The 24,535-nt window shown below is 36.2% G+C and overlaps 1 protein-coding gene across 2 annotated transcripts in view; it reads right to left on the bottom strand.

The window, feature by feature from the left end:
• Positions 1–6,184: 6,184 nt before the first annotated feature.
• The window catches only part of CC1H1orf141 (chromosome C1 C1orf141 homolog), a 42,137-nt gene continuing 23,786 nt past the window's right edge, over positions 6,185–24,535 (bottom strand). For both annotated transcript variants that reach the window (XM_042953180.1, XM_042953179.1), the window contains 4 exons: positions 19,106–19,211; positions 10,493–10,562; positions 9,003–9,192; positions 6,185–7,281 (listed from right to left, as the gene is read on the bottom strand). In XM_042953180.1, the coding sequence (XP_042809114.1) occupies positions 6,709–7,281; positions 9,003–9,192; positions 10,493–10,562; positions 19,106–19,211 (939 nt within the window). In that variant the 3' untranslated portion in view covers positions 6,185–6,708. The remainder of the gene's footprint in view (positions 7,282–9,002; positions 9,193–10,492; positions 10,563–19,105; positions 19,212–24,535) is intronic.

Raw genomic sequence — 24,535 nt, forward strand, 5'->3', positions numbered from 1 at the left:
TCTAAAATATACATCAGCCATTATATATATATTTTTTAAATGTTCATTTATTTTTGACAGAGAGAGACAGAGCATGAGCGGGGGAGGGGCAGAGAGAGAGAGAGAGAGAGAGAGAGAGAGAGAGAGAGAGAGACACAGAATCTGAAACAGGCTCCAGGCTCTGAGCTGTCAGCACAGAGCCTGACATGGGGCTCGAACTCACAGACCACAAGATCATGACCTGAGCCGAAGTTGGACACTCAACCGACTGAGTCACCCAGGTGCCCCCCATCAATCATTACATTAATTAACTCCAAGCCCATGATGTATCAAAATAAAAAATTCATTTCCTGTTTTATTTCCATTCTCACATCATGGCCAGGCCATTGCCCAGCATGATTCATCAGAGGTTCTGTTATGAGATTAACATACTCCATTAATAAAATGCTAACAACACAGAGATGCCCAATTCTGAATTTAAACCCCCTCCCATTATAAAATTTCTTGTGAGAAATTCAAAGATTAAAGTCAAAAATAACAGTGTGTCAGAAGGTAGAAGAGGGTCAGTACTATGTACTCTGCAGACTTAGATGTCACTTTAATACCAGGTGTCTCCGTGGCTGAGCTGGTTAAACATCTGACTCTGGATCTCAGCTTGGGTCTTGATCTCAGGGTCTTGAGTTCAAGCCTCATGTTGGGCTCTGCACTGGGCATGAAGCCTACTTAAAAACAAAAACAACTCCCCCCACCCCCCACCAAAACTGGTAAAACGAATTTGGGGAGCCTGGGTGGCTCAGTCAGTTAGGCAACTGACTCTCGATTTTGGCTTAGGTCATGATCTCATGGTTCATGGGATTGAGCCCCATGACAGGCTCTGTTTTGTAAGTGCCAGAGACTTCTGGGGATTTTCTCTCTCTCCCCCCCTCTCTCTCTGCCCCTCCCCTTCTTGCTCTTTCTCTCTCAAAATAAATAAACTTTAAAAACATTTTTTAAAAAAGTCACTTTAATACCAAAAAACAAAGCAAGCCACTCCATACCATTTATATAGAGTTTTGTTCAGGATACTTTATTGACAGGGGCAATCAGGTTAGTGAACAGATGATCCAAGTGGTACTACACAGCTATTCTCCACTCCATATTTGCTTCCTGCTCTCCACATCTTAACCCCTAGCTTTTATGGAGCAAGGAACATGGTGGTGAGGTCACAGGGTAGTTATCTAAAGTGGTGCCATCTGTGTGCCAGAGGGGAGAACAAGATGGAGGGACAAAGATGAAGTCAGTATTGTCAGATTCCTACATTGCGTTAGTCTGTTCTTGTTGTGGAAATAACCCCATTATTTTAGTGACTTACAACATCAAAATATTATTTCTTGATCATGTTACATGAAAGTCATGGGTGGGCTGATGCTCTTCTGGGCTTTGCTCAGCTGGTCTGAGATCTAAATTTTTTCTTATATGGGCATCCAGGCTCAAAGAATGGCCACTATCTGAGGCATGCTGTTGTGATGGTGGAAGATAGGAGCAAAGTTAAATCATGCTAGTCATCTGTACTCACATTTTATTTGTTAAAGTAAGTAACATGACCAAGCCCAAGTCAATGGAGTAGGGAAATACACTCCAATTATGCAGAAGCATAGCAAAATCATGGAGGAAGTAAGTAACTGTGAACAAATCGGAAGTGTTGTAAATAACAGTGTTCAAAACTTTTGCCTTTATGAAGTCTCCAACCTCAACTTCTAATCCATCCTTCTTACCTTCTCTTCTGCCACATCTTTCTGATTTCTGCATTCTTCTGCTTTTAAGGGATCATGTGATTACATTGGGCCCACTGATAACTCAAAATATTCTCCATATTTTAAGGTCAGCTGGTTAGTAACCTTAAATCCTTATGTAAAGTCCTTTCACAGCATCATCTAAACTAGTGTTTGATTGAATAATGAGAGGTCTGAGTCTTGGGATGACAACTTTGGAATTCTGCCTACCACACTGGCTTCAATAATAAAGGAAAATGACTTGCGAATTCAATCTGGTTTTGGTGAATGTCACTGTTTTCTGGGAAACTGGTCTATTCCAAATATCCATTCCTTGGGGTCAGTTTTGATCATGTCCTTTTTGATAGAGGAGATCATCCACTTTTTCCTGGATTTTTCAAATTTGTTGGCTTGCATGTAATATTATGATTCTTTTCCTCTTTTCTATATCTATGGTTGTTTCTTTTATCATTCATATTCCTTTTTTCTCCTTTCCCTTAAGTCCTTTAATACCAAAAAACAAAGTGAGGCACTCCATTCCATTTACACAGAGTTTTATTTAGGGTAATTTATACAGGGGAAATCAGGCTAGTGAATAGACGTTCCAGGTGGTACTACACACCTATTCTCCGCTCCATATTCTCCACCCATTCTCTGCATCTTAACCCCCAGCTTTCATGTATATTTTAAACAAACACACAAAACAACTATTGCTTTTATTTATCCTTTTATACTACATTTTTGTTTCTACTTAAATATTTGTAGTGTTTCTCTGTGTTAATTTCCTATTCATAATTTCTTGTGTATTATTTTATGCTTTTTCTATTTTCCTGAGATGAGAACCTTGGGATCCTTTTTACTAAATCCTTTCCAGGAAGAAAGAGAACTAGGAGCGGGTGGAAGAGGGAGAAAAATGAAAACTTTACATTTTCTTTTGAACTAGTTTTTGCTGTTATGCCACAGGCTTTGGAATGAAATGGTTTCCTTTTCATTTTCTACCTTATAATTTGAGTTTTGGCCTCTTCATCCCTTATTTTCAAATAGTAAATAAATTTAGAATTTTCCTTATGCTTATTCTTAATTTTATTGGATTTTTTAAATCCCTATATTTATTTTTAAAAACATTGGGTATTTCTTGGGGTGCCTGGGTGGCTCAGTTGGTTAAGCATCTGACTTCAGCTCAGGTCATGATCTTGAGGTTCGTGGGTTTAAGCCCCATGTCGGGCTCTGTGCTGACAGCTCGGAGCCCAGAGCCTATTTCAGATTCTGTGTCTTTTTCTCTCTGTCATTGCCCCTCCCCCACTCATGCTCGCTCTCTCTCTCTTGCTCTCTCTCAAAAATAAACATTAAAAAAGTTTTAAAAAATATTGGGTATTTCTGCATAGTCCACAATACAATCAATTTTCTAAGAACAAAACCCAAAATTTATTTTCTCTGTTGCAGAGAAACTGAGGTCCATATCCATTACATCAACTTTATTAATTAGATTGTATAATTACTCTGCATCCATATTTTTGGGGTTTTGTTTTATTTTGTTTTACTTGTTTAACTCTGAAACAGATGAACTGAGGTCTTCCACTATAATTTTATTTTTATTACATTCTCCTGGGAATTCCAGTAGTTTTTACTTTATATAACTAGCCACTTTCTTCTTTGGCATATACAAAGAACACCAAAGATGCTGTTTTAATATATTGTATTTTCATTATTACATAACATATAAGGTCCTTATTTATTGTTTCTAACCTTAAATTTTAGTTTATCTGATATTAATAATTCCACTCCAACTTCTTTTTGTTTCATTGGCTTGGTATCTCTTTCCTCACTACTTTATTTTCAAGATTTCTTTATTGCTTTAACTATATTTCTTATAAATAGTATATAGTTAAGTGTTATTTTTTTAACTCAGCCTGAAAGTCCCTGTCTTTTAATGGGAAATTTCAACCTATTCAAATATAGTATCAAGACAGAGACTTGATTTCAATATTTTTATGATTTATTGTATATTGGTTCTTTTTAAAATTTTCCTTGTTTTTTCATAGTAATCCCATTCCCCTTTTTATTTGGAAATCTTATACATCCTATTCAATTAATCATTAACTCTTCTATTAAGATTATGCTTGAAAGTAATAACAAATCCAACCTATATCTTAAGGAAAATAGTATAGTGAGTGTGCAAGTGTGTGTGTGTGTGTGTGTGCATATAGTGTGCTATACTTGAATCTCCTTAAGTGTTTGTATTATTTTTCTTATCAAATTGTTCCTTGTCTCCTCTAGCAGCTCTATGTGTTCTGTTTATTTAATCGCTGGTTACTGAAAGAGTTGGCCTTAGCAGGGTTAGCAAACAGGAAGCAACTTTATTTTTTCTAATGATTTTTCTCATTGCTAATCCTACAAAATTATTGTGTTTACCTATTCCTCCTCATCCCTGAAATGATATTTCTGTCAATTTTCATAATTTTGCCCTTTTTCTGTTACAGTCCTGTGTGGCTGGCCACTGTCTGCTGCTGGGCCCCTTTAGATGAGTTATTACTTTTCTTAGTTGGCTCAGGGAAGTGCAGGTCTGTTTATTGCCATGTCTAGTAACTAGAGTACTGTTGAGTGGTGGAAGGTAAAGTCTAACCCATTATGGAATGGTGCTTTAGAAGCAAGCAGACCACAATCCCCTGGTGAAGCATCTGAGGGAAAATTCACTGATCTCTGACTTCCCAGTGTTCTAACAGGCTTGGTGTTTCCTTCCTGGCCTCTTGGGACCAGTGAGACCAGAAACACTTTTATTAGACCAAAGGCAATCTTTCCCTCTGGTAATCCACAGATCCCAACAGCCAGCTGGTCTCAGGACACAGCACAACCTCCGTCATTGCCTTGTGACTCAGAATCTGGTCTCCAGGGCCATAGTCAGATCTCAACATCAGAATAGAAACCATGTCTAACCTTGTACCCCGCTGCTTGACGATCTCAGCAGCTGTCTGGCTTAGAAGATGACAGATGGAAGCTGAGAGTAGAAGAGAAAGGTACTGAGCTTAGGTCACTACCTTCCCAGAATCCACTGCTCCCAGCTGTCCAGTTGTTTTAATGGAGAATTCTCAGCCAAATGGAATTGTTAAGTTGATTTAGTTCTTCCTAAAAGATAAAGCTCACAAGTTCCAGCAGAAACTTCCAAAAACAACTAACATAAAAATCTTCAGTTCTAATCTGCATCTACTTTGGGCTAAAGTTCAAACACTGTAGTTAGGTCCAGCATTTAATTTAGAAAAGATTGGAGTGAGAGACTTTTGGGAACATCTTTTGAGATGTTATATTAAGAGCAGGGGAAAGGGTGAAGATAGAAAGGGAATTTTTAATGAATGCTTACTATGCTCAAGGCACACCACATTAATTTTTTAACACTGAAAATAATAATACTATAATAAGGTACTGTCCCATCTCAAGGCAAGGATACAGTAACCCAAGGCTCAGACAGTTTACATTGTTTGCTCAAGTTTAGTCATATCTGCCCACATTTCATTACCTTATAGTATCACGAAAAACTACCATCATTACTTGTGCTATTACTAGGTATGTGTTCTATTTCTTATTGTTTTTATTGTTAGTGATTTAAAAGTTTGTGTTTTATCTTCTGAGCCAGCAGGGTAGCTAGGGATACTGTTTTGCTTTGCAGTGAGCCTGGGAGGAGGGAAAATGAGGATGGGGCGGGAGTGGGGAGTGAAGAGAATGGATGACAGCAAGCCAAGAGAACAAGAGGATCAATCCTTATTTGCTGGAAAAGAGACACATGACTTCAAAACTTTGACCTGCTGCTGTTGCTACTCCTCTAGTAACCAGAAGAAAGGTAAAGAGCCAGGATGCATGTATGCATCTCCTCTACCTCCTATATACCTGAGCCCATCACCCTATCTTAAAGCTCTTGCCTTAGATAAAAGCCCATCATCTTATCCATCACTCTTGCTCTTCCCTCATTTACAGAGTTTCCATTTGTACTTCCCCATCCCCTCCCCCACCTCCATTTTCTCTCCTTGCCATTCTATTTTAGAGCCAAAACCTGACTCTACTTGGGAAGAGGTGCCCAAGAGGAGCATTGATGGAACACAGTAAATAAAACCTCCAGTCTGAAGTGGAAACAGAAACCTTGAACATATTTACGTCCTTGCCTTTAAAAGTTTCCAGAGACCCCCAAAGCCTTCCTCTAAAGGAAATGTTTCTAATTAAACTTATTTCTCCTCATGTACTAACAGTTCAGATTTAAAAAAAAAAGTTTAAACAAATGGATTAAAAATGAAATTTTGAAATACAACTTCTTGAAAACAGTAGGACATGGTATCAAAAAATTTTTAGCTTATTGTGAATAAGTTATTCTTTTAAATTATTTAACAATTCCAAAAAAAGTCAAAAGTATACTTGAAAAAGGCGTTGTATAGGAATGAGTTCAATGTCTATTAACAAAAAGCTATTTTAAATTTGACAAAGTCTTTTTAATTGCATGAATCACTAATGTAATCCTATTTTCCAATGATTATCCAAAATGTTGATATATGATTAATTCCACATGCATCAAGTTAATGGTGCATTTGTCTTATTTGATATTCAATTATTGAGCAAGGTTACTGTTGCTGTTTGGCTTCCAACAGCAAATTTCCAGAGATGGTGAATGCCATTCTTGGTCCCAAATCACACTTTACTGTAGAAATGCTGATGATTGAGGAATCTAATTGAGTTCATAAAAATTCATGTATTAGTCCCTCTTGTGGATAATTATTTCCTAATTTTGTCCTTTTGTTTACTAAAAATGTTGGCTTTTCTTGAACAGATGACTGTTGATTTATAATTGCAATTTCTATGTTATGCTTTTTTATACCATCCACTAGAATATTATTTAGGTAACAATTTCTTCTATGATCTTGGAGCTTCACTATTTTCTTTTAGTTACCTAAATATTGCTGTAAAACAATATTTTTTGAGGGGCCTAATTTTCACTTGACTAGTTTAACAAATCATCCAAGGGTGTTACATTATTTAATTTATGGACTTTGAATATATTTTTTAAAGGCTTTAAACAATATTTGACAGGTAAGGTACTGAATTTGCTAATTGGTTTTACTGTAGAAAACATTCTTTCAAAGTTGCCATGTCTAGCACTCATTTCTTGAATAACAGTTTTATCAAGGAAGCCCATAAAATTTTTTGTTAGGCTGGAAAAAGTCTGTGAGAAATTATAGAATTTACTCCAGGATACGTTTTCAAATGTCTTCTTACTAGTTTTCTTCCTTAGCTTACTCTCTACAACTCTATGGCCCACATCAACAGATATTGCTTGTATATTTCTTTTCCATGCTGTAGCCATAATCCTTTTAGGTTTGGAAGGAATAATAAATTGATCCCTAATTAAAGATTTGAGGGTTTCACAATTTCTTTCTAAGACAAAATCTGCTCTTTTATGTGGGTAAATGTTTTCATCTTCCATACGATGGGGAGGAAGCCGATTTTTTGTCAAAAGTAACATTTGCACATATCCAGTTTCATGGAAAATTATGGGATTTGTGTCATTTTGTTCCTGTGGATTAAAGAAAAGAGTACTTAGTCATCAGTCTAGTGAGACAAGAAGGCTACATATATTTTTAAACGTGAAAATGAAATGGTAAAGTATCCTAAAAATGACTACAGAGACGTTTTTAATGTGAACAATAATGGTAGTGAAACACACAAAAAAGATGTGCTTATATGTGGCACACTTCCTTCTCTTAATATTCTGTCAAGATGTTAGGGGTAAAATCTGAACTTTTGGCCTATGAAAATCCTTTCTGAAATAAAGTGAGATATGACAAAATAAATATATTCCTTAAATGTCTGAGATGTTGTCATTGGAAAAATAGGATCGTTGGTGGGATGGGACATTGCTCTGGTATTTCTTAGGTTTCTATGTCCAGAAATAAAAGGCATACCAAAAAATGAATTGAGTCAAAGGTGATAAGCCAAATTTAAGCCAAAATTAAAGTCTGCATACTGTTATAAATAATTCCAAGCATCTAAAAGTATCTTTATAATATTATATTTATTCTGATACTCCAACCCTTACCACAATACTTAGCACATAAAAAGCACTCAATATATATTTGTGTAATAATATAGCCAAAGTAATAGATTGACTTAAAAATAGACTATTTTTGTTACAGTAATAGCAAAATTTGTATGAATGAGCTACTTATTAAACTCTTTCCCATATTTCCATTATAGGGCAAAAAGATTAACTCCGAAGAAACAGGTCAAATATGCATATTATCAGTTTTTACTTTGCAAACTTTAAGTCAGTGATTGCTACCTTTCTTTTAGAAAGACAACTCAAGACATAAGAAACCAGGATCATCTAATTGTACATCAGTATACTTAGTGAGAAAGGTATATTATTGCTTATAATTACTAAAAAGATAATGAAAGATCTGGTTTTCCAATCCATTGGGATGTCAGTGATACCTGTTTAGCCACAGTAGTGAGGATTTGTTCTATTTTTGGTCTGTCCAATGCCTCTGGGAATTCTCTACCTTACAAATCTCTGTACTCTTACATAGAGGCAGAAACTAACTTTATTAGCCTTCCTTGAGGTTAGGGCACAGGCATGTGACCCAGGCTCTGCCAATCAGATACACCTCAGATAGTCTTCAGTTCAGAGAAAGCAAGCACTAAAGGTGGGCTATTTGAAAATGACTCTAGTGAGAATGTAGCACATAAATCTGCTTTGAAAGGCAGCAATAGCAAGGGTCTTAGAAATAGCATCTCCTGCCCAGCATCAGAGTCATAAACTGTGTAACAAAAGCATGGGTCTGGGTGAAGCAGTCTAGGGTTACAAATGGGTGACTCCTGACTGGATAGCTCTCAGGCCAGATTGTCTCTCCAGCCTTCCTACAGTCTCTGTGAGCTACCAAATAGCCTTAATGTATGTATTTTCTCATTCAGTTAGCTAAAATAGTTAGAAAAGTGAAAAGCAATGCAGTCATTTAAAAAATACAAAATCTGTTTTATATTTCTTTTATAATCAAGAAAGTTTGACAAAGCCTTTTTCATAAAGAAAAACACAAAATTTTCAGTTGATGCAAAGGCATCCCCAGTTTTGGGTTGGCAGTTCTAAAAAGAGCACTAAGAATCTAAGGGCGGTTGTCACTTTGTAATGCAAAACCGAGAAGTAAAAATAATTTATCAAAGATTCTAGTCACTAGAATATAAGATTCCTGCAAGTAGTACTTATGCACATATTTCCTGAACAATAGTAGGTATTATTACCATGTGAGAAGTTACTGTCTTTGCTGGACTAATGTTGATTATCTTGGCATTTGGCTTTTTTAATTCATCCTCAAAGCATAAGGGGAGCAAGCTTTTCTTTCTTGTTGAACAATATTCACTTAATTGGTCATTTATGATGGTTTTGTTTTCTTTTGTGCTAAAATCATCCATCTGTGGGGGAGATTTTCTTCTGAAAATGAGCACAAGTTCAGCATAAATAAAGGGTTGATTCTAGTTTGTCAGTTCTTGCTTGTCTCTCCGATCCCCGAAAGTCACTGACAACATCTTCCCCAAACTCTCAGCCACACACTTTCAATCTGGCAAGAGTATTCCTTCCTGCCTTTTTGGGGGAATTAGCAAAAATGGGGGGAGAGGAGTATATATATATATGTAAATATATATATATATATATATATGCCTCTTTGGCTTTTGAGTGGGGAAGATGTATCTTATGTAGATTGAGAAGAATACCGAAGATAAAGAAGTATTTGCCACATCCTTTGTTGAGATTCTGGGAAACAAGTGTTTTGCAAGGCAGCTTCCTGACAACATAGGGTGGCCCCAACTTTGCTAACAGAATGCAATGGCATGGTATGGTTATAGTCAGAAAGAGGATATAGTTTTCATTCCATATTTCCTATGGTTCACATGTGACATAGGACATTGAGTTTGGCTTACCAAAGTGGTTGCTGTGTCAGGGGTGAGGTAACCCACATCAAAGGCCTGGCACAAGTGAGGCATGGACAGTCTAAGGACAGATGAAAGTCATGATGGAGGCTCAGAGGGTTCTACCATAGTAATGAGAGTTGAGAATGGAGCCTATTCAAGTTCAGAGAGAATAGACCATATATTCATGAACCACAGACATCAGCAGCCACAGAACACCTAGAAATGAGACCAGCAGTACAAGGACATTGACCAAAATACTTGCTCAAGTACCTTTTCCTCAATGTCACAAAGTCCAGTGAGCATCTCATTCACATACTCAGATAACCATCTTAAGAAAGAAAGAGAAGGACTGGAATAAACTTAAAGAGGCTATACATTATTGCTCCAAAGTTTAAAACATGCTGGATTAATATGATTTTACTCAGAGTCTGAGGATCTGGGAAAGATCAGAACTTTATACAAAACTACAAAGCTATTTTTCTTAAATCCATATTGTAGTAAAATTAATCTTGTCTATACAACAAAAACACAATGTATTCTCTCCATTCATTTTCCCATGTTCTTCTTTCCATTTGCCTGTCAACTTGAAGCAGATAGAGCATGTGCTCAAGGTATGAATGTATAATAGTAGGATACTCTTAGACCAGTCACTGGATTGTAGTATGGGCCTAAATAGGCCCATACTATAATAATAGGCCCATACTGTAAGTAATAATAAGCCAGAATAAATTCATTCCAGTCCAGTAAAAAATAAAACAAATAACTCTTCCTATTAAAAACATTGAACACAATAAAATATGAAAAATGTTAAAATAAATTACCTTTTATTGACAGAATCTTCTAAGTGACCAGCCAAATCAGATGATTCCCTAGGTTTTTTTCCAGTTTGAGCTGAAATTATAAAAGATTTTCATATATCATGGCATTTAGAAAATACCTTCTATAAAATATTTTACAGTGTAAAATAACAATAGAAAGCTTCCAGTATAGTGCTTGATCTGTACTAGCTACCCAAGTTAAGAATTTCTTAAGTGAACAAGATAGAACTGGAAACAACTGTAGCCAAGGATCTATTTGGCTCAGGCAAATCAAACATAAAACTGGCCTTGGAGATTTTTGTGGAAGAAAGACATTCTCAAATTTTCAAATCTCTCTAACACGTAAGTCATTATTAGCCAGTAGGAAGCCTCAGATGGTTAAACACTGTTGGTAAATGGGGAGGTTGGGTAGCACAGGTCAAACAGATCTTGCCACCTAGCAGGAAGGAAGTGTCTAGGGTTGAACTCTTCCAAATATGCCTGGTGGACACTTCAATATTTCCCTACTTTCTTTGAAGTGCTCCCAGACACATATGATGTGAGCAGTAAATTCAACTTTTCTCTTGTCCTGAAGTAGTTTGTATTCTAGTGCAGTGCTTCCCAACATTTTCCACATCATGGCAAACATACTAATTAATATTCTTTTATACAGTACACTGAGGACAAACACTTGAGTATTCTTGTAGCCAGACTGACATAAGGCCAACCCTTGCATTCTTGAAGGCTGAAGGATTAGTATTTCAGCATAACAGGTTACCACAGAAGCTCTATTCTAGAGAAAGGAAATAGTCAACAAACAAGCAAATAAACAAACACAAAAATACATAAAATAATTTCAACCACTTGTAAGTATTATAAAAACATATACCCATGGTACTTCACCTATGGTGGCTATAGAGGCTTCTCTCAGGAGGGCATATTTGAGTTGAAGTCTGAGAAAGAAGAGGCAGCCAGGTGAAAAGCTGGGCAAACAGACTACTAGGCAGAGGAAACAGCAAGTGTAAAGGTTTCAGTGTGAAATCAGCTTGGAATGGTAAAGGAGCTGAAGGCCAATGTTGTTGGAGTGTAGTGAATGAGGGGGAGAGTGGAGTAAGATGAGACAGGTAGCAGGAGCCAAATTATAGAGAGCCACATAAGCCATACCAAAAACTTAAGACAGTATTCTGATTATAATAGAGGTGATTTAGAAGGTATTAAGCAGAATAAGAAAGTAGTTCGATTTATGCTTCAGGAAGATCACTCTCTGTGCTCTGCTCTGAGCTCTGCTGGCTTCACAGAATGAGTCTGGAAGTTTCCATTTCTACTTTTCTGGAACAGCTTGAACAGAAGATGTATTTACTCTTCTTTAAATGTCTGGTAGAATTCCCCTGGGAAGCTATCTGGCCCAGGACTCTTGTTTGTTGGGAGATTTTTGGTAACCGATTCAATTTCTTCACTGATTATGTCTGTTCAAATTTTCTATTTCTTCCCATTTGAGTTTGGGTAGAGTGTGTGTGTCTAGGAGTTTGTCCATTTCTTACAGATTGTCCAGTTTGTTGGCATATGATTTTTCACAGTATTCTCTTATAATTGTATGAATTCCTGTGGTGGTGGTTGTGATCTCTCCTCTTTCATTTCTGATTTTATTTATTTGGGTCCTTTTTCTTTTATTTTTGAGAAGTCTGGCTAGGGGTTTATCCATTTTGTTTAGTCTTTTAAAAAAATCAACTCTTAGATTCATTGATCTGTTCTACTGGGGTTTTTTTTTTTTTGGATTCTATATTTTTTTATTTCTGCTCTAATCTTTATTATTTCTCTTCTTCTGCTGGGTTTGGGGTTTCTTTGTTTCTGCCTTTCTAGTTCTTTTAGGTGTGAGATTTGGTTATGTATTTGGGACCTTTCTTGCTTCTGGAAAATACAATGTATTTTCTTCTTAGGACTGCCTTTGCTGCATCCTAAAGGGTTTAATGCCATGTTTTCATTTTCATTTGCTTCCATGTATTTTTAAATTTCTTCTTTAATTTCCTGGTTGACCCATTCATTCATTAGTAGGATGTTCTTTAACCTCCATGTTTTTGGGGCTTTCCAAATTTCTTCTTATGGTTGATTTCAAGTTTCATAGCTTTGTGATCTGAAAATATGCATAGTATAATCTCAATCTTTCTGTAACTGTTGAAAGCTGTTTTGTGACCCAGTATGTGATCTATTTTAGAGACTGTTCCATGTACACTTGAGAAGAATGTGTATTCTGCTGCTTTAGGATGAAAATTTCTGAATATATCTGTAAGTCCATCTGGTCCAATGGGTCATTCAAAGACGTTATTTCCTTATTGATTTTCTGCCTAGATGATCTGTCCATTGTTGTAAAAGTGGACTATTAAAGTCCCCTACAACCATGGTATTGTTATCTATAAATTTATTTATGTTTGTGATTAATTGATTTATATATTTGGGTTCTCTCACATTGGGAGCATAAACATTTAAAACTGTTAGCTCTTCTTGATGGATAGACCCCTTAATTATGATATAGTGCCTTTCTTCATCCCTTGTTACGATCTTTGGTTTAAAATCTAGGTTGCCTGATACAAGTATAGCTACTCCACCTTTCTTCTGATGTCCATTAGCCTGATCTATGGTTCTCAATCCCCTCACTTTCAATCTACAATTGTCATCTAGTCTAAAATGAGTCTCTTGTAGGCAGCATAAAGATGGCTCTTGCTTTTTTTTATCCATTCTGATACTCTATCTTTTGATTGGGGCATTTAGTCCATTTACATCAAAGTGATTATTGAAAGATATGGATTTAGTGTCATTGTGTTATCTGTAGATTTCTTGCTTGTGGTGATGTCTCTGGTCCTTTGTAGTCTTTGCTGCTTTCCACTTACTGGGTCCCCCTTAGAATCTCCTGCAGGGCTGGTTTAGTGGTCATGAACTCCTTTAATTTTTGTCTGGGAAAACCTTTATCTCTCCTTCTATTCTGAACAACAGCCTTGCTGGATAAAGAACTCTTGGCTGTATATTTTTCCAATTCAGCACTTTGAATATTTCCTGCCACTCCCTTCTGGCCTGCCAAATTTCAGTGGATAGGTTTGCTACTACCCTTATATATCTACCCTTGTAGGTTAATGCCCGTTTGTCCCTAACTGCTTTCAGAATTCTCTTTGTATTTTGCCAGTTTCACTATGGTATGTCATGGTGTTGACCTGTTTTTGTTGACTTTGGAGGGAGTTCTTTGTGCCTCTTGGACTTGGATGCCTGTTTCCTCAGCTATAATTTGTTCAAATAAACCTCCTGCCCCTTTCTCTCCCTCTTTTTCTTCTGGAACTCCTATGATAAGGATACTATTCATTTCATTGACTCCCTTAGGTCTCTAATTCTCCCCTCATGGTCTAATAATTTCCTTTCCCTCTTTTTTTTCAGCTTCATCACTTTCCATAATTTTATCTTCCGATTCTCTCTTCTGCTCTTCCGTCCTTTCTGTCACTGCATCTACTTTATTTTGCATCTCAGTTATAGCATGTTTTAATTCATCGTGACTAGTTCTTAGGCTTTTGATCTATGAAGCACTAGATTCTCTGCTGTCTTCTACACTTTTTTCAAGCCTGGCTATTAGTTTTATGACTATTATCCTTTTCATATATATTTTTTATATCTGTTTTGAGCAATTCTCTGGATGTCATTTCTCCCTGGAATTTCTTTTGAGGAGAATTCTTCCGTTCTGTCATTTTGGCTAGGTTTCTGTCTTTTACGTGTGTTAAATGCTTGTTATGTGTCCTGCACCTGTGAGAACTACTGTATTATAAAGGGGTCATACACTGCCCAGGGCCTGGCACTTCAGGAAGTGTTTTTGTAGTGTATTGCGTGCACTCTGTTGGCTGCTCTATCCCACTGGTCAGTCTTCTACAAAGCTGCTTCTTACTTATAGTGGCAGATTGTTTAGACCTTCCACCAGACGTGCTTTGATTTGTTCATTGAAGTAACCCAGGAAGAAAGGAAAGGGCCAGGGACCTGATCCCATACAAAGAGAAAAATGAAAGGGGTGAAGAAAAGACCAAGCAGAGAGAATCAAAGAAACTATAAGGCTTAATCCAGAGAGAGAGAGAAAGGAAAATAAAGGAAATAGAGAAAAGGTGTGAAAAGAATAGAGTAACAATGACTGATTACACAGACAAGCAAAGCACAGAAAGAAAGAATATATATTTTATATATAAAATAAGAATTGACCAAAAATCAAATCAGAAACTTTGAGACTGATTCCAAAGGGGGGAAAAAAGAAAAGGGTAAAAAGAAAAAGAAGAGAAAAAAGAAGAGAAGGAAAGAAAAAAGAAAAAAAAGGAGCAACAGTCTAACACACAAAACCACAGGACAGTTATCTGTTGGTGCCTGGGACTGGTGGTTGTGCTGGTCTGGAGGAGAGGCCATCTGGTTCCCTCTTTGTCAGTCTCACTTGACTAGATAAACAGTTGCCAGGCTCAGAGGGGTGGGGTTTGGTGTAAGTGGGTCCCGCCTCCACTGGGGGCTGCTGTGCTGCTCCCTGAAGCTCCACCCTGTTGGTGATGGGGAGAAAAATAGCGACACCCCAATCTCTCCTCCCCAACCAGGGGGATTGCCCTGCTCCACAGTCTCCCGTGCCTCCTAGGCACTCAGCTGGGATTCAAAACCCCATGTTTTAAAGGATCCCACACTGCACAGACCCAGTTCTGGGGTAGCACCAATCTGCCCTGTAGATGTGGCAGGTGCCTGCAGGGTCTTTTGTCCTTGGGGGGGCAATATACACTCTTCCCCCAGTACTCAAGGGAGGGCACTGTCCTCTCCCTATGCACCCCTGAGGTCGCTCCCGTGCCCTGGGGCTAGCTCTCCTCTCTCCTCCCAAGGCATGCTCACACCGCTACAGCAGCTTCAGTCTGGAGAAAGCCACGCACTTTTGAAAACTCCGATCTTCAGCTCCTAAGGCTGTTTGCAAAGTAGAGACTGGCACCGATTATATTTCTCCTTCCCCAGTCCCTGGTCCCGAGAGATTTTTCTCTTGTTCCAACACAATACCGCAATCCACAGTTTCTCTCTCTCTCTCTCCCTTTTGTCTCTCCACAGAAGGGGATCCCTGCCCTCCATGCCCACTCTGTTTTATCTCCCCCAATTCACGTACAGGTACCTCTGTCCCGCCAAGCTGTCACCCTCCACCTCTGGAGATTTTTCTGTCACTCCGAGGATAGATTTCCTGGGTGTTCCAAGTGTTCTGACCTTAATACAGCTAGGTTTGAGGGACAAGGGAAATCCTGGTCCCCCTACTTCTCTGCCATCTTCCTCCTCAGATTATTCTAGATTATTATTAAATAATTTTCTTTCAGATCACTTCAGATATAATAGATTATTTTGGAGTTTTTGACTTTTGCAGTGTTAATCTTTTGCTTTCTTTTTAACTTAACTTTATTGAAGTATGATTTGCATACAATTAAATGCATGCATTTTACATGTATAGTTTGATGAATTCTGATAAATATATATATATACTTATATAAGCATCAACAAAATTGAGACTTTGACTATTTCTATTATTTAAAGATAGTTTTCCTATGCCCTTTTGCAGCAAGTTCATTCAATTTGTTCTGTTCTCTTTTTCAAACACATTGTTTATCTCGGTGTTGGATACCTCAATATACTATCTTGTCTGATCCAGTCATAATTCTGTCCCTTCACGTTGCATTCTATGTGATTTTCCTAAACTTGCTCTTCAGATCTTTGATTTGGTTTACTCCAATGTTTATTCTACTCTTCACAACTTTTAATATAATTTTAGGTTCTGCATTATCATTACTCATTACCTTAAAAATATTTTTATCTCTGAGGCGCCTGGGTGGCCCATTCGGTTATGTGCCTGACTTATAACTGATTTTGGCTCAGGTCATAATCTCAAGGTATGTGCACTGACAGCTCAGAGCCTGCTTGGGACTCTCTGTCTCTCCCTGCTCCTCCTCCACTCTCTCTCTCTCTCTCTCTCTCTCTCTCTGTCTCTCAAAATAAATAAATAAACTTAAATAATATTTTTAGCTCTCACAGCATCATTTCATTTTTGACATGTATCTTTTATATCTTCAAATCTTATTTCACAGAATCCCTTATGTTCTTTAATCTCTTAAACATATAAAAATATTATTTTCTAAATTTCTCCTGTTTCATGGGGTACAATTTCTGTCAGAACGTGACCATAGCTATCTTTAAATTATCTCCTTTATTTGCTATGTGATATTTAATAAGCCCCACGTTCCTGTTTTTCCTACTCACCTTTGAATTTGGACACTTAAATCCAGGTTTGATCCTAGTCCAAATATAAAAGAAGTAAATTTCTTTGGCTACTCTCCCTGCTTATCTGGATACTGTTAAATTCTCCCCTTAGAAATTGACAGGCAAATTCACATGTTGTTACCTTGTAAGTTCAGGCATTCAGCTGCCTGAGCTGCCTGGTGAGGGAGCCGGAGCCCTGAAACATTATGGGGAAATTTGTTCCTGTGCACTGTATGTTTTGTGAAACCTCTTCATGACTCTAATGAGGTGGTGATGGTGATGGGTGATCTGGTGAAGTGCCACTTGGGTTAGAGTCCTTTACCTCTCTCTTGGGGTAAGCAATTCAGTTTGAGGAGACATTTAGTCAAAGAAAGGCCTCAAAGTTCTTAGAGTGTTTTATGGGATCATATATTTTTTTCTTTACATAATTGTCTTTGTGGCTATTATTCACACTTGCAAAGATGGTTCCTAGGAAATTGCATCTTGTCTCTTCTGTTGTCAACTCCCCTTTCAAGACCTTGCTCCTCCAAGTTAGGAGGTTTTCCCCCCTGAGTCCATATGAAGCAATACTAGGAAGCCAAAGAAAGAAAGGGCTAAGTATGGTCATCACATTTCTTTAAAAACACTGCTAACACAGACTTGGACTGCTATTGACTTGCAGTGAGGAAAGGGATCCCAAAAGGGAGGAATTTCCATCTTTCTGTGACCCATCATTAGTAACACACCCCTTTTCTTTGAGTATTTGGGTGGTGGGGCTAGGGAGTGGTATTAAAAGAAGAATTTTCAGAATATCTTCTACTGGCTTTTTAAATACTCTTCTTTCTCTTAGGAAATGGAATTGTGAATCAACTTCTGGAATCTTCTTTCAAACTACTTCATGTTGTAATATGTAGTAGATTTCCTTTCAGTTTGAGATAAAATGTCTCAGTTTCAATTTAATGAATTTTTCTTGTCTATTTTTCTTATTTTTGTTATTCATTTTGGCCAGGATAAATTTGTATTTATGTTGCCAACTTTCCCAGAAGTCTTAATTTGGGACTTTGATAAAAGAACTGTAATTTTTCTTCTGTAGAGAGACTCAAGAAATTTTATAAAGGGAAATTTGCTTTGCTGAAAGAGTAGAACAGTCTGCCCCGCTGTTAGGAAATACTTCAGAGGCAACTTATGTGGTAAACAGAGGATTGCCTACTTAATAGTCCCCTTTCTCCCTTTTATGCTGACAGAGCTCTGATTTTATTTATCTTTCTCCAAACAACCATATCTTCCACAGGAGGCTGGGCTCCTTCCTCACCCAAGGGAGTGAATCTTTAAATGATCTAAGCCTGTGCTTTTAAAAATGTGAGCTATAACCCATCAATTTAGACACTAAATTAATTTAGCATACTTTGACCAACATTTTAAAAAACAAAATAGAACAGCATACAGTGTATTACTTGTGTCCTTAGTAACAGCTGTACAAAATACTAAAATACTGCAATCAAAATTCAACTAACAGAGAAAAAGACAATTAGGACACCATGAAGCTAAATCTTCTGCTCACTCTATATATCATAAAATATATGTGAAATAGTTTATATACAATATATATATGTATACACCATGTTTAAAGCTGGAAAAACTTACCTAAGCTGATAATGATTTGTTGGTTAAAATATGGGTGCATTAAGCTATTCTAGTAAGGAGACACCAGGGAAGGTCTGCTGGAGGGCTTTGAGGAGCATTTTCCTCATTTTTACAAAGGAACCAAAGAGCTTTTCTCTTTTTCAGTGTATGTTGTTAGCCATACAAGTTATCTTGAATAGCAATCACCATGTTGTACAGCAAAACTAGGAGGACAGGCTACTTACTAAGAAACTTGAGAAAAGACAGAGGGACCAGGTATATCTCATCAAGACTCTGAATTAACCATGCCTGGAACTGCCTTACTGATAGACTTCTTATTTGAGATATAAACATCTTTATTGTTTAAACAATATATAGTCAGATTTTATTTTAATTAAAGCTGTATGTCTCCTAAATATTAAAGATGAGTAAGAATCTATCCGGTGGAAAAGTCAGTTCTGAGTTATAGAGGCCAGAATGAATCATATTACACTGTATTTGGAACAGACTGTTCACAGTGACTAGAATCAGTAAGGAGAAAGAGACAAAATAGAAGGCTAGAAAAACCCTGTATACCATAAAAAGCAATCCAAATTTTACCATTTTTGTAATAGATATCACTCAGTTATTAAGTAGGGAAATAATGTGGTGATAAGATAAGATATGATATTCTTTAAAGATTTTCTTAATGCTTTTAAAAGTTAGATACAGTTAATTTTCAGCAATTTCAATATAAACACACAATGTGTATACCTGCAAATAAAGCAGAGTCTTTTTCCTTCTTATAAGCCTTAGATTGAATCGTGGGTATAGGAGAAATGGTTGTAGAACCTAATGTTCTTCCATGCTCTTGTTTATTCTGTGAATAAGATCATGAAAAGGCTTAGAATTTTTTTTTTTTACCTGAACATTAGGAAAACTGGAAAACTATCTCAGAAATTATTTCTCTCTATGTATATTGATAAATAATTTAAATCTGATTATTCACACTTGGAATATATAATTATAATAAGTAACAGCTGTATAGTTCTTTAAATTATTTTAAATGTCAATTTATATTTGAGAGAGAGAGACAGACAGAGTCCGCATGAGGGAGGGGCAAAGAGAGGAAGACACAGAATCTGAAGCAGCCTCCAAACTCCAGTTGTCAGCAAAGAGCCCGACACAGGGCTTGAGCTCATGGACCACAAGATCATGACCTGAGCCAAAGTCAGATGCTTAACCTACTGAGCCACTCAGGCACCCCCCCACCCTCATCTAGTTCTTTAAATACTTCCAAATATAGTATTTATTTAATCCTCAAAAACAAAACCCTATAAGATGGATGTCAGTACCACTTTATGAGGAAGAAACAAATCTACAGAAATTTAAAACTTGGACTATGTTCACACTTTTTACTAAATTCTATTTTCTTTGCCTCTAAAGCTTAGCTATTATACTCATATAAAATTTATTTCTCCAAATGCAGGGAAAATCTAAAATTCAAATACTGAGGGGGGAAAAAGCCCTCTTAGTTTAAAAAGAAACTTGACTCATTCATTGAGTAGATATAGCAGAATACCTCTGAGTAGAATAAGAGAACTGGAAAAAAGATCCAACTTTTCCCAGGTTAGGGTCTCAGATTGGCTCTAATGTGGAGAGAGACTTTGGTGAATCCATTATGTCACTAGAAAGATTATTGATGCTTTTATTTTAGCAATTAACTTAGTCGGGTTCAAAATACAAACTGTCTCTGGAGGAGCAGCTCACATTTCAGTTCACTTGTTTTATCCTTAGCTGGGCTGCTTGCAGTCTCCCTAAACATGCATGGTTCAGGGGGCAATGAGATACTTGGATAGGGTTTATACATGGAAGATGGGGCTGCCATCTTTGACTTTCTTCTTTCTATTACTCTCCACTCACTTTCCAGAAGCTTGGGTTGCCCTGAACATTGCTCTCTAGTTCTCCTGGCCAGGAAAAACATGTTTCCTATCGGAGGTTTCGATGCCCCATGCAGTGCCAGCTTCATCTACCCTTCAAGCTAAAAGTCATAAAAATAGCCCTGTGTAAGTAAGTTATTCCAAGTTTCTATGCTTTTTGTTGTCACATGCTTTTGGTTACTTACTCTCTAGGGTCTTCAGATAATATGTGTGTGCGTGCGTGTGTGTGTGTGTGTGTGTGTGTGTGTGTGTGTTTTCTGATATCTTGTCTAGAGTTTACATTTATTGTCTGAGACAGGGTGGGTGTAATAGGGTTTACTCAGCCATACTGAATCATATTTCTCCAGAGTTTTTACTACCTCTATTGTCTTTTCCTATTGCATTGTTCAATACTTCCTAAACATCTATAAATAATAGTGGCAATAAGGGTCACTCTTGCCATGCCATAGACTAGTGTATTGTCATTAATTATGAAGTTGGCTATTTTAAGGTATAATTTTTAAAATTTTGCTGGGGGTGCCTGGGTGGCTCAGTCAGTTAAGCATCCAACTCTTGGTTTGGGCTTGGGTCATGATCTCACAGTTCATGAGTTCAAGCCCTGCATCAGGCTCCAAGCTGCCAGTGCAGAGCCTGCTTGGGATTCTCTTTCCCCCTCTCTGCCCCTTGCCAACCTTGCTCTCTCTCTCTCTCAAAATAAGTAAATAAACTTTAAATTTTTTAAAAACAAAATTACGTTGATATTCTTTATCATACAGCAAGTATTTTTTGTAGTTTTATCAATGATGGCTGTTGAATTTATCAATTATATTTAAAATCTTGCAGGTATTAAAATAACTACATTTTTTCTGATGAAATTCCAGGCATAGAGCTGGCAGATATTTAGGGTGAGGATGAAAACAAAAGTTGTAAAGAGACAGGTTAACTGCAATTCTTTGGACTTTCTGAACCAACTGCCACCTCTCCCATTTCCCAGTTACCCTCTCCTACATACAGTTATAGAAAATTGTATTTAATTAATCTCAGGCTAAAATAAGTGCCCTTCTCTTAATAAACTTACTGCTAATGTTTGGTTCTCTGGAGTGAAACTCTCTTCATGCTAGCATTTGGAAGAAAGGCTACCAGTCAAATTACCTGCTCCCTGCCCTCTTATGCTAAAGTAAAGCTAGCTGGTTGAGAACTCTGATGTATACACAGAACAGCTGACTCTCCACTCTGGAGAGATACTTATTTATAAAATTAATGACAGTTTCATAGAAAAATTAACTTATATCTTTACTCTTAAATATGAACAAATGAAGATTTATTAGGTATGATAAAAATCAGTAACTTCAAAAATATCTATCATGTTAAACAAAAGGAATACTGACACCAGAAAAAAAAAAGAGATAATTCAAGAAACAGAAAATAAGTTAAAAGAAATGAACTCTAACATCCTCAGAAAATGTTGAGAACACATGTAACAGGAGTCTGCAAAAAGAAAAACAACAACAACTAAGGACAGGAAAGAAACTTAAAATATCATTACTGAACCAAAATGCAATCAAAGGACTAGAATAAAAGGTAAATTTTCAGAAACAAAAAATAGAGAATAGCAATATAGAGAATCAACCCAAGAAATCTAATATCTGACCATTAAAGAACACAGAAAATAGTGGAAAGAAATTGGAAAAGAAATAACAGAGATATTTTTTAAGATCTAAAGAAAGACATTTGCTTTAGGGTGGGGTCCACAGAACACTGAACAGAATGAATTGAAGTAAAATTACCACCCTTCGGCATATCCTCAAGACATGTGAAAACAATATTGATAAAGAGAAGATCCTAAAAGTTCCAAGGGGAAAAATAAAATAAAATCAACTTACAAAAGACTGAGAACCTTTCATTAACAATACTGAATGGCATAAGACAGTTTAGCAATGTCATCAAAGTTTAGGGAAAAAAATGAAATTAACATATAATTGTACTCAGCTAAATTATCAATCATATAATGGGAAAAATAAATATACACCCAGACATCTATGAACCACTTCTAGGGATGTTCCTTGAAGACATATTATAGGAAAATAAAGGTGAAATCCCAGAAGAAATAACAAAACATGGAGTACTAAAATCTGGCAACTAAACCAGGAATGGAATGACCCAGTGAGTGACAACTGCAGAACAGGCTTAAAATAGGTCAAATTTAGAACAAAAAGTCACTGGGATCCTTGAACAATTCCTCCAAGAAGATTAGAATAGATTCTACTCAATAGAATAGATTCTACTCAATAATGAGTAAGAAAGCTTGACTATATTCACATATAATGATAAAACTGTATATTTCTTTTTTAGAGACTGCATATCTTACAGGCATAGAGCATGTATCAGACTGTTAGGTTCTTCCTAGCTCTGCCATTTATAATTTGATCTCGGCCAAATTACTTATATCTTCTTTGTACCTCTTTTTTCTTATCTATAAAATAGGAATAAAAATAGTACTTCCTTGGGTTGTTAGGGATGTAAATTTATATATATACATATATATGTATATTTATACTACAAAAGTACTGTAAATACTATATAGATGTTTGCTATTATTATCATCCTCCCACAAGAAAAAAAAAGGCAAATTGAATCTTCAGAAAAAACCACAAAAGTGTATACATGACAGTAAAGGTTTCAATATGAGGCAAACTAACACATGGCATTATTTTTGAGTAACTGGTGGAGAATAAGAAAGCATTCTGCTTGTACATTTTACCCATTGAGAAGAATTGAAATCCTACAACATTACTTTGTTGCACATTCATTACAATGAATATTTAGTGTGATCATAACATAGATACTATTTATAGCCTTGAGTTTTAGAATTAACCTATAGACAAAACATGAGGGCTTAATCAGAGTTGCAAGACTGAATATAATCATTGACGTCAACAATGCAAAAGTAAAGATATACCTGACTTGGGGAAGAAGGTGTGAAGGAGAATGGGAGAAAAGGATAGGGCTGCTAAGTTCTTCATTTTACAAACAGGGGAATCAGGAGGTAGTGCTTAAAGTTAATATAAAAGAAAAAATATTTAGATATGTTATTTATAGGTACAAAAGTTAACAACTGAGGAAACAAAAAAGTAACTATCAAAGATCCAGAAGAAAAAAAACAGGGGGAGAGATGAAATATACAGCAGTATAAATAAGCTAATTCAAATATATTTTACTGACTATACAATATTAAACGTTGAAAAGCAAAAAAGTAGTAGTAGAAGCTCATTCTTTAAAATTACGGAGTTAATCATAAAGGGAATTAAACCCCCCCCAAAAGTTAAGTATGGCTCCCTTTGAAAAGAGGAAATTAGAACAAGAAGAATGGGATGGAAGTGCTTTGTATCCTTATTAGACTTTCTGAATTATTTAATTTTTTAAAAATTCATATGTATATTTTAACTTATTTTTTAAAAATTAAAATGTTGCATATTTTATATAAGATACTAGTAAATTTATTATTATGAGTAAACTTGTGATGCTACAATATGTATTTCTTGAAAGGTATTTATTTAACATGAACCTAAATAAAAGATGTAGTTGAGGATAATACTAATTATCTGGACAGTGGATCCTGTAAATTTTCTTAAAAATTATAAAAGGGGAATATGCAACAAAAATTATAATGTCATTAATTATGGTCCAAAGTATGTATTTCTTCATGCTTCCTTTTCCATATTAGCAGTAATCAGGGTTAATAATAAATTAATATCTAAGAGACTCTCTTAAATGACTTTCCTTTGCTGATTCTCTGGTTAACTTCTCTCCCTAGTTTCCTAGATAAAACCTAATGAACAATAGCCAAGGCATGCTCAGTGTTCAAGGCTAGTCAACTACTTTTCTGGATGCCCATGAACCTCTCTGCTCAAAAGGTTATCAAGAGTCAATATTGTTGGCAAATCACTATGTTGTACACCTAAAACTAATGTAACGTATGTTATACTTCAATACTACAATTATGCTGCAATTTAAAAAAAGAATCAATACTGCTGGTCCCAAGCTTGTTTATAGTAATTGTGACTGTAATTATATAAATAACTATAGTATGCTAAAAAGAAATGGTCTTGGCTATACCTCAAAAGATTACAAATGGATGCATATTTTCATATTTTAAATTAAAATAAAATATTTAATTCATGCATGTATTTTTTTATGATGTCCTGTTTTAACTAACTTTATGATAACTGTTAGTCCTTATCATATTCAAGGAATTTCTGCTATATGGACTGTCAAGCAAATAATA

Source organism: Panthera leo, chromosome C1, assembly GCF_018350215.1.
Source record: "Panthera leo isolate Ple1 chromosome C1, P.leo_Ple1_pat1.1, whole genome shotgun sequence".
Taxonomy (NCBI): Eukaryota; Metazoa; Chordata; class Mammalia; order Carnivora; family Felidae; genus Panthera; species Panthera leo.